This window comes from Ambystoma mexicanum, chromosome 10 (assembly GCF_040938575.1).
Source record: "Ambystoma mexicanum isolate Mex_15411 chromosome 10, UKY_AmexF1_1, whole genome shotgun sequence".
In the NCBI taxonomy this organism is placed as follows: Eukaryota; Metazoa; Chordata; class Amphibia; order Caudata; family Ambystomatidae; genus Ambystoma; species Ambystoma mexicanum.
Window position 1 is genome coordinate 1,577,741,847 of NC_090932.1, and position 11,480 is coordinate 1,577,753,326.

The 11,480-nt window shown below is 51.1% G+C and overlaps 1 protein-coding gene across 2 annotated transcripts in view; it reads right to left on the reverse strand.

Moving 5' to 3' along the window:
* Positions 1-10,292, reverse strand: part of LOC138492616 (solute carrier family 2, facilitated glucose transporter member 11-like) — a 458,430-nt gene extending 448,138 nt beyond the window's left edge. For both annotated transcript variants that reach the window (XM_069619910.1, XM_069619909.1), the window contains exon 1: positions 10,139-10,292. In XM_069619910.1, coding sequence (XP_069476011.1) covers positions 10,139-10,162 — 24 coding nt within the window. In that variant the 5' untranslated portion in view covers positions 10,163-10,292. The remainder of the gene's footprint in view (positions 1-10,138) is intronic.
* Positions 10,293-11,480: the final 1,188 nt, after the last annotated feature.

The window sequence follows — 11,480 nt, forward strand, 5'->3', positions numbered from 1 at the left end:
CAGGAATACACGTAACACGCTCTCCCAGGCCCAGTCGCGAGTGAATATTCTCGCCCACCCCAGGAATACACGTAACACGCTCTCCCAGGCCCAGTCGCATGTGGAAGTTCACGCGAACCCGTGTTACACGTACCCTGCTGATATCGCGTGTGGAAGTTCACGCGAACCCCGTAATACACGTACCCTGCTGATATCGCATGTGGAAGTTCACGCGGACCCATAATACACGTACCCAGGCAAATCACACTGCTGGGGGGTGGGGGTGCAGGGAAACATGAGTGGGGGCCTGGTGGAGGGTGCCCCTGACTGCTGGGGGGTGGGAGTGCAGGGGGACATGAGTTGGACATGAGTGGGGCCTGGTGGAGGGTGCCCCTGGATGCTGGGGGGTGGGGGTGCTGGGAGACATGAGTGGGGGCCTGGTGGAGGGTGCCCCTGGATGCTGGTGGGTGGGGGTGCTGGGAGACATGAGTGGGGGCCTGGTGGAGGGTGCCCCTGACTGCTGGAGGTGGGGGGGTGGGAGACATGAGTGGGGGCCTGGTGGAGGGTGCCCCTGACTGCTGGGAGGTGGGGGGGTGGGAGACATGAGTTGGACATGAGTGGGGCCTGGTGGAGGGTGCCCCTGGATGCTGGGGGGTGGGGGTGCTGGGAGACATGAGTGGGGGCCTGGTGGAGGGTGCCCCTGACTGCTGGAGGTGGGGGGGGGTGGGAGACATGAGTGGGGGCCTGGTGGAGGGTGCCCCTGACTGCTGGGGGGTGGGGGTGCAGGGGGACATGAGTTGGACATGAGTGGGGCCTGGTGGAGGGTGCCCCTGGATGCTGGGGGGTGGGGGTGCTGGGAGACATGAGTGGGGGCCTGGTGGAGGGTGCCCCTGGATGCTGTGGGGTGGGGGTGCTGGGAGACATGAGTGGGGGCCTGGTGGAGGGTGCCCCTGACTGCTGGGGGGTGGGGCGGGGTGGGAGACATGAGTGGGGGCCTGGTGGAGGGTGCCCCTGACTGCTGGGGGGTGGGGGTGCAGGGAGACATGAGTTGGACATGAGTGGGGGCCTGGTGGAGGGTGCCCCTGACTGCTGGGGGGTGGGGGTGCAGGGGGACATGAGTTGGACATGAGTGGGGCCTGTTGGAGGGTGCCCCTGACTGCTGGGGGGTGGGGATACAGGGGGACATGAGTTGGACATGAGTGGGACCTGGTGGAGGGTGCCCCTGGATGCTGGGGGGTGGGGGTGCTGGGAGACATGAGTGGGGCCTGGTGGAGGGTGCCCCTCGATGCTGGGGGGTGGGGGTGCTGGGAGACATGAGTGGGGGCCTGGTGGAGGGCGCCCCTGACTGCTTGGGGGTGGGGGGGTGTTAGACATGAGTGGGGGCCTGGTGGAGGGTGCCCCTGACTGCTGGGGGGGTGCAGGGGGACATGAGTTGGACATGAGTGGGGGCCTGGTGGAGGGTGCCCCTGACTGCTGGGGGTTGGGGGGTGGGAGACATGAGTGGGGGCCTGGTGGAGGGTACCCCTGACTGCTGGGGGGTGGGGGTGCAGGGGGACATGAGTTGGACATGAGTGGGGGCCTGGTGAAGGGTGCCACTGACTGCTGGGGGGGGGGGTGGGAGACATGAGTGGGGGCCTGGTGGAGGGTGCCCCTGACTGCTGGGGGGTGAGGGTGCAGGGGGACATGAGTTGGACATGAGTGGGGCCTGGTGGTGGGTGCCCCTGGATGCTGGGGGTGGGGGTGCTGGGAGACATGAGTGGGGGCCTGGTGTAGGGTGCCCCTGGATGCTGGGGGGTGGGGGTGCTGGGAGACATGAGTGGGGGCCTGGTGGAGGGTGCCCCTGACTGCTGGGGGGTGGGGGGGATGGGAGACATGAGTGGGGGCCTGGTGGAGGGTGCCCCTGACTGCTGGGGGGTGGGGGTGGAGGGGGACATGAGTTGGACATGAGTGGGGTCTGGTGGAGGGTGCCCCTGACTGCTGGGGGTGGGGGTGCAGGGGGACATGAGTTGGACATGAGTGGGGCCTGGTGGAGGGTGCCCCTGACTGCTGGGGGGTGGGGGTGCAGGGGGACATGAGTTGGACATGAGTGGGGGCCTGGTGAAGGGTGCCCCTGACTGCTGGGGGGTGGGGGGTTGGAAGACATGAGTGGGGGCCTGGTGGAGGGTGCCCCTGACTGCTGGGGTGTGGGGGTGCAGGGAGACATGAGTTGGACATGAGTGGGGCCTGGTGGAGGATGCCCCTGGATGCTGGGGGGTGGGGGTGCTGGGAGACATGAGTGGGGGCCTGGTGGAGGGTGCCCCTGGATGCTGGGGGGTGGGGGTGCTGGGAGACATGAGTGGGGGCCTGGTGGAGGGTGCCCCTGACTGCTGGGGGGTGGGGGGGTGGGAGACATGAGTGGGGGCCTGGTGGAGGGTAGCCCCTGACTGCTGGGGGGTGGGGGTGCAGGGGGACATGAGTTGGACATGAGTGGGGGCCTGGTGGAGGTTGCCCCTGGATGCTGCGGGGTGGGGGTGCAGGGAGACATGAGTGGGGGCCTGGTGGAGGGTGCACCTGGATGCTGGGGGTACTGGGAGACATTGGTGGGGGCCTGGTGGAGGGTGCCCCTGACTGCTGGGGGGTGGGGGGGTGGGAGACATGAGTGGGGGCCTGGTGGAGGGTGCCCCTGGATGCTGGGGAGTGGGGGTGCTGGGAGACATCCGTTGGTGGGCAGTAGTGCAAGGTGACATGTGGGTTGGCTGGGGGGCATGGCCAAGGTGGATGGGCTGCCTGCGGGACATGTGCAGGGGTGCAGGGTAGTCCCCTGTGGTGTGGGCCGCCTGCAGGGGCTGTGGAGGGTGTAGAGGGAACAGCTGGGAGGACCCACACGGCCAATTCACGTGTAGGGCTCCCCGGCACCTCCGAAATACACGTAGGCTGCTGGATTCGCGTGTGGAATTTCCCGCACACCCAGAGTACACGTACCCTGCTGGAATCGCGTGTGGAACTTCACGCGCACACCGAAATACACGCACCCTGCAAATTCGCGTGTGAAACTTCCCGCGCACCTTGGAATACACGTACCCTGCTGAAATCGCGTGTGAAACTTCACACGCACCCCGAAATACACGTACCACGGACAATCGCGTGTGGAACTTCCCGCGCACCCCGAAATACACGTACCCATGCCAATCGCGTGTGGAACTTCCCGCGCACCCCGAAATACACGCACACGCTATTTTTCACACAGCCGGTGTCCGTGGTTGTCGGTACCCCTTTGCACCTCATTTGTCCTAGAGGGCCACAGTATGAATCGTTCATCATAGCTGTATATAGGTGCTTTTTGTAAGCGCACATTTTGGCACACATTTATTTCAGGCGCAGGGACGCTACCGCCTGCTTTCTTGTGGCGGACTTGTTTGGCCCTGTGCGCGTCTTTGACCGTGCGCTGGTTTGCCCTATTTGATTCCATGAATACGAGTTGTAGGCGAGCGTGTGGGCATTCCGTGCACTTGCCTCCTGTACTTCCCCCGTGACGCCCATATTTTCACGCGTTGTTCCCCATTCCGAGTGTTACGCCCCGTGTTCCGCCTACTTTTGTTATGTGCGCCGCGCTATGTGCGATTTCGCTGTGGCCATGGCGCACGCCGTTGCGTGCACTTTTTCAGCGCACATCCAATATTTTTCTCGCGCACGGACTTCCATGAATCGATGTGCGCCGGTTTCCCTACGATTTTCGCACTTGCACTGAGATTCGTACGTTTTGGCACCTCTGCGCCGGAATTTTCGGCGCACATTAATTCCATGAATCGGCCTGTCTGTATTTTTCTTAAGTAAATCAATTAATTCCCCATTGAAATTCACATTCAAAATTGTTGCCATTCTAAATCAACAACCTTCTTGAGAGTTTTTATTTAATTACTATCGTCATTAAAGTCTTGCCTAAAAAGAATTAGTCTCCTTGTAACTAAAAACCAAATTTGTCCGTGTATTGTATGCATTACCCCACAAATTCCTACTTGCATCTGTCCTATTAAAACCCCAAACCATCGTCCCATTCAGAGCAATCCCTTTTGCCTACAAGTCTATCTGTTATGTGCCTCTGTGCTTGTCACTGAAAACCGATTTTCCTATTATAAGCAAAACCCCCTTCCTGAGCTGCCTGTCATTGTAAATCCAGTGTAAAACGAATTTCCATGTACCACAGTATTTTCCCTTTTGTATTTGCTTTTTCCCAAAACCGATTTTCCCATTTCATTCTTACTTTGCCCTTGTGTGTTGATTAGTATCTTCTAAGCTTCCCTATCTTCTCAAATGTAACTAATACTAATTTCCTTTCATCCTGTTCCCTAGCGGTTGTGAGTAATAATCAAAATCCCATTCTGCCATTTTGTTCTTAAAATGGGTTTTCACTTTCTTTGCTGTCTTTCTATCTTGGGGTGGTGGGCTTTACCCCAAATCCGATTTTCTCTCTTGATTCCTGCTCTTTGACACTGCCTTCCATTCCAAGGAATCAAGTTAGCTGATGGTTGGGGGTAAGTGTTGCAGGGGGAGTGCTAAACAATTGGTGTTATCCTTTTATAACATCGGGCCTCATTACGAATGTGGCGGTAAGGCAACAACGGCACCGGTAGTGCTACCAACGCTGTTGTTACCATACAGCCACATTACGAGTTCGCTTGCAGGTGCCGCTCTGCACGCCTGGTCAGACCAGGTGTGCAGATCAGCAGCCGCGAGCAGAACTCGTGACTGCACCGGCACCATTATAAATGGTGCCAGTGCACCCATGCTCCCCACCCCCATTCTGCCCTATAGGGCAGAATGGGGATCGAGAGCCCAGCCATACCAGCAGCCGCGAATGGGCAACTTATTAAGGGCACGGCTACCGCTAAACTCGTAATGAGGCTCATTTTTCTTTTTCTGTGTTGACATTAAAGACTGTGTTGATTGTAATGAGTATATTGTTACCTAATTGTTTTGAAGAGTAGTGCATATTGTGTTGCCACAACACTGGTGGCTGTGAAATTGTTTGATTTTACTTTTTCATTAAATAATAAATAAATAAATATCTTATTGACACACACCGGCCTGATTCCTGGTCCATTGTAACACGGGGTGTTTGTGGAGGTTGAGTGCGAGACACTTTGGAGGTCTACTCAAAAAGAATCCGTAGTATATTAAAGATAAAAGCGCTTTATTGTACGCCACAGTCATTGGGCCTCATTACACGGTAGGCGGTAAGGGTTTAGCGGTACCGGTATTTTACCGGTACGGTAAACCCTTACCACCTTACTACGAGGCCCCTTTGCGGGTTGGGGAATTTAACGCCTGCTTTTTGCAGGCATTAAAAACCAACCCGCAAAGGGACCACGGAGCTAATTACGGTACCGCAATTTGCGGTGCCGTAATTAGCACCTTCCCCATTCCCATTATGCCCTATGGGGCAAAAATGGGAATGGGGAAGGGCAATGGGGGAAAGGGGAATTACCGCCCCACCAACCTTGGAATAGGGCGGTAATTCCCCTTTCCACCAAGGCGGTGCCAGTATTTTACCGGCATGGACCAAGGTGCTAATAGCACCTTGGTCCACCACCATCCGTGTAATGAGGCCCGTCAGGGAAGGAGTCCCTGGCTGGAGTGTGCTGTGTAGTAAAACCATGACAATCGCCTGTAGGCCCGTATGATATGATATTATATGATATGATAGGTTATTTATAACACGCTTAATACCCAGAGGTTTGTAACCGTGGACCAAGGGATGGAACCTGTGTTGCTTCCTGTCGTCTTGCTTCCAAGGCGAGCATGTTGCCACTGTGCTATCCTGCCGGGACCATAGGTATGATCTAATAGTGCAAGATCGTCGGCATAGGCTAACCTACTTATATGTTCCATGCCTACCTTAACTGGACAATGATTTAGGTAAAACAAAAGCTTCAATCAAATCAGCCAGATACAAGTTAAAAAGAGTCGCTGCAAGAGTACAACCTTTTTTGACTCCTCTATTAGAGGGGATTGCACAGGTTAGTTTACCATTACCATCTAGCCAAACCTTTACACTTGTATCACTATGCAAAAGCATTATCATCTTCAGAAGCCCAGATGGAATGTTCCAGGCCATCAGTTTCTTCCTTACCCAGTTTCTTAGCACTGTATCGAATGCAGCATTAAATTCAATAAACACACAATATACTGCTGTCTCCCGTCTCATCGTGGCTTATTCAACGGCAGACACGAGGGTCAAGATGTTATGTGTGGTCAATGATTTTACCCGAAAGCCAGACTGACATGGGTTCAGTATATTATTCACCTCTATCCATTCACACAATTCAGCTAATACAATCTTGGATTATATCTTTGCTGGCATATCAAGCATGGAAAGCATGTGGTAGATGAGGTGGGCAATTCCGTGGGTCTCTTTTGTGGATTGGGAGATTATAGTTTTCATGCCAAGTTGTCGGTGATATACTGGTCCGGCCAATATCTGTGAATACTATATACATGGCATTTGCCCATAGGTCAGGTGACAATTTCAAAAGGGCATTGCACAGGCTGTCGGGCGAGTAATTCAGCTGTTCAATTAACACAGTTATGTCCAGAACAGATACAGAGCATGTCCAACCTACATCCGGAATGGATACTGGATCATCATCTCCTTGCGTAGATCCCCAATGTAGATGGAATATATTCGACCCAATCACCTTCAGCCACCGCTTGACTAGGTAAATCACGTTTAGAACGTTGTCTTATGATTTTCCATATTTTCATTCTATCATTAGATTTAGCAAGATCAGCGATCGCCAACCATCCGGTTTTTTGCACCAAAGCTTTATGTTTTTATAGCCACCAATGGTAATCTCTTTTTTTACATGTTTGATTCCATCTTCAATTACCTCAGTTCTGGTACAGCCTACAGAAGTATACAGCTATGATTTAACGGTGATTCTCATATTTTCTTTGCTGCAGATTTCGCCACATCAAAATCAATACGTTTAGTGATAGATTTACTGCAACGTTCAAAAACACTTTTATAACAGCTTTGTTAAGTTATGTTTTCCCTGATAGAGCCTGCCAGTGTAGTAAAAGATTTGGCGACACGCACTTGAGAGATGTTTCTACTCTCACCAAAAGGTTAGATGAATCGAGGTAATAAACCTAATGATGCCTCTTGCCCTTTTCTCAGGTCATGAGGATTCCATTGTACACAATTGCCTCCCTGATGACCAAATATGTCCCTGTTTAGGCCATACTGACTAAATGGAATATTATAAACAAGAAAAGTGGCAGAAAAAGACCCTGGAGGGTACAGCGCATGGATGGTAAGTACCGGTGCTTGCTGGTGGGCTGCAGATGAGAGCGATAGTGGGAACCTGCCAAATTACCCACAAAGTAAACAATGGAGGAAGACTGTGTTTGCTCTCACACTGCGCACACAAAATCAAAATAGAAGCATAATTTGCTGATTATATTGAGTGATTTTAATCAACATTGCAGCCTGACACGTGTTTCGAGCTTCATGCTCTTCTACTGAGGCTTAATCTTGGTCAATCTGCAAATCTTGTGCAGGTTTTGAACGTTAAATAGATTTAAATAGTATTACGTGGGCTCCCAATAACTTGCAGTTGCACGGGGGACGTTTTTTGGTCAATCAGAGCAATGCAGCGCGTCCGCTGCTAAATGAAATTTAAATAAATCTACTTAACCCAGTCTTCCTCTAAATGGAATATTACTAATTTCTGGACGCAACAGGACACACAGCAGGAGGTGGTCACTTTCTTCTCTGGAGACAATTACCATGTCAACTACAAGTGTATATGCAATTTGATTTACAATAACATAATCAATGGTCGAAGATCTGTTAATGTCAATACGAGTAAAGGCACGCACGGAATCACTGGCAGACAACCCATTTAAGCACAGAGCTTCATACGAGTTAAATAAATTACTGCACAGACGAGCTTGCGGCTTAACCACATTATATTTCACAGATGCAGATTTCATCTGCAACAATAAGGAGCTTTCATTATTATCTACCTCAGCATTAAAATCACCTCCTATAAAGAACGGCACCAAATTGCCAATAGTATCTAGAAGATGTTTTATGGTGCTCACATTTTGTGTGGTGGTCGTGCACTTAGGAGGATCGTATACATTTAGCAGATAAAAGAATCGCTGATCATAGGATATTTTTTCCCCAAGCGCATAATCCGTGGAGCCAGGAAACTCAAGGATCTGCCGCGGATGTCGCACAGATTCAAAAAGACCGCCCTTAGGACGGCCGAATAGACCTTTAAAAGCTAGTTTCCGGATCGTATTCCTGCTGTTAAGTGCAATAGGCTGAATTAGCCATGTTTCCTGCAAGGCAATGATCATAAACAAGTCCATCACTGACATCAAGCCTTCTTCAAATAAGTGGGCAAATCACTGTGTATTGTATGAGCATAGGGCATGCTTGTCATTGCCTCGAAGAACAGAAGCGCGCTTTGAACGCGACAGGCAGCCATCGCAAGTAGACGTCACCGGGGTCAGTCACATCGCCATTGCTTGTGGCACCAACTTGTGTTACCACCAGGTACTATATCGGAGGAAGCTACAACAGTACCCCCAGATATGGGATGTGGTGCATGTATGGTGGTCCCAAGTACACGAATTGCAGATGTTAGGCATGTGATAGTGTTATCCTGCTTCTGTAGGCTAATTCCAGGCGCAGGCATACTGTGTTTAACCGGGGCAATCTACACAATCTCGCATGTGAAAACTAGTCTATGATGGTCCATCCCATGCTTCAATACATAATTAAGTGTTGACGCCCTACATTGTATTGCATCCCTGAAAAACCCTGAGATTTCATCCTCTTCCCAGGAGACCCATAGAAGAGGATGAAAACCCGGAGACTCCGGCACAAAGCCCAGGTTAGGCCGGAGGTCAGTATCCCAAAACATAAAGTCAATTTTCCAGAATGTGTGCTTCTACCCGGAGATTTACAATTCATGAACAAAATCAACCTGAATCTGTGAATACCATGAACTACTTGTTAATAGGTTATGAAACGTGTGAGTAGTATGAGTAGTATAAATAATAGCCCGTTTTTATATAACGCTACATGCCAGATTACAACCACTTCTAAGCGCCGCTGATATTATACCATGAAATGGTTCTCAATGCACCGTATGGTACTTGTTTGTTATATGTCATCGTGAGTGATAAGCCAATAGCGCTATATTTTCTATACAGGAATACCAAGACATTTTGGAAACGTGTACACCAATGATCTGTAGCATGTGGCTCTGCAGATGTTTTGGACTACAACGCACCTGATCCCTGACCATCGATTACGCCCGCTAGGCTTTATGGGAGTTGTAGTTCAAAAACATCTGGTAAGACAAAGTGTAAAGATCCCCGATATATATATAATGAAGAGGGCGAGAAGGGATTTGATGGGTGCATTTCAATTATCCAAATATAGTAAAAGCATTAGAGCCGTACTTCTTTAAGTGAAACTAGGGGTCCCTCATAATAAGAGACTGAGGGTGGGACAGGATATGATTTGATTGGTTATTTATAACGCGCTTAATACCCAGAGGTTTCTAAGTACAGACGCTGTGATCGAACCTATGTTGCCCCGCGTCGTCTTGCTTCCAAGGCGACCACGTTGCCCCTGAGCTATCCGCCCAAGACTGAGACCGTTTAAGGAGCAGCATTTAAACATAGGTTTGACAAGATGGACCATGTAGACAGATGCCACAGTAGGAGCGATGTGGATGCTGTTTGGAAGGACACCCACAAAGGCTGGGGGGATTACGAATAATTAGAAATGAAGGCGACTGCTGAAGACGAGTGAGCACCTGTGTATGAAATGTAGGCAGAGCAATTGGAAGACTAGTTGGCCCTGTCCAAAGTGGTGGTGTGACCCTTTTCTTTCCCTACCCTTTGTGAGTGTTGGGAGCTCGTGAGAGAAGAGATGTAGGGTTTGGGGGTGGCGTGAAGGGAGGGGCACTTTGTGAGTGTTGGGAGCTGGTGAGAGCAGAGATGTAGGGGGAGGGAGGTGGCGTGAAGGGAGGGGCACGCTCAAGGGTCCTATGTTGTCAATACTTCTGCCTGGAACACTTTAGTCGCCTTGATTTGACTGGCGCAGCCCTTTCCCTGCAGCCCCCTCTCCTTTCCTCAGACGTGTGTGAGTACTCACCAGTTCTAAGAGTAAGCTGGCCATCCTGGTTCTCTTGGACCCTCTTTCCTGGACGTGCTTCTTTCCAAGGTGCCAGCCTCAGCCCCGGGCAGAGTGCAGGCAGTGAGCCCTCAGTGCTGTGAAGAGGCCCCTCTGCATGGCGTGAGGGGGGTAGTGCCGGATGTCAAGCTTGGCTGGCCTTGCCCTGGAGACCTCTTGGCAGAGGCCATTGGATTACTAGGTCTTTCACGAGGACCTCCTGTCATGTGGAACGGCCCGTGCTTTGAGATCACAGAGGGTCAAAGATCCAGGGCACAAAGCCAAAGCAGGAGCCCTCTCCACCTGCAGAGAGGGCACTGAATACCTGTGAGAAGGAGCAGAAAGATGGGGCACCATAGAAGAGCCTTTACAAGACCGGGTCCAGAGCTGCAGGGTGGGCACCAGTGGTCCTAAGGTCTGACCACATTCCTCGAGTGATTGATTTCATTTGACACTTTCCTCTGATTTAGCCTTTCCTGGCAGTGATTTCACGGTAATAAAATACACACAATACACACTCAAATAGAGGATGAAAACAGTTTCAAACAATGCATTGAGATAAAATACAAAGGGGCTCCTTGCGAGTTCAGTGGTATCGTGGTGGTACATCTGCTGAGATACCACTTAACTGTAATACTGTTATCGCCACTTGGTCCAGTGGTATAACCGTCAAATTACAAGTAGTGGTAGCAGATTTAGTACCCATTTAATTGGAGTCCATAGGACTCCATGGGAGGTTTCTGTGGAATTACAACAGCGGTAATTCCACCGGTGGTAATTCCCCGGTAAAAACCTGCCACTGATTTGGTAATACCTCATTAAAAATCCCCCAGCATTTATTTATACACAGGAGGAACAATGCTCTTTTGATCACAAAAGGACGTACAATAGATAAGAAATCAGATTTGATGGGAAGCTGTGAGCTTCTTACAATGGGGTGAGTTTTTGGGACATTCTGACCAGGTTGTGGAAGGGACTAAATGGAACAGTCAACAGGGACAATGCATAAGTGAAAATACATGGATTAAGGACAATGAACATTGGACATTTTCAGGTTCAGGTAGGCGGTACGGCCAGCTGTGCTCAGGGTGTGACCATGATGGGTGAAGTGCTAGAGTGGAGGCAGAGGAAGTGAGGGACAGATGCAGGTTCAAGGCGAGGGAACAATGTTAGCTAGCAGGAAGACGCAGGGCTGTCACAAAGTGTGTTGAGGCCCGGGGCAAAAAATTGGGTGAGGCCCCCTTGCCATTTTTTGCACTGGGGCAGCGGCGCCACTGTCACAAAGAGAAGACACGAGAAAACTCCTCTTGAGTTTGTGTGGACA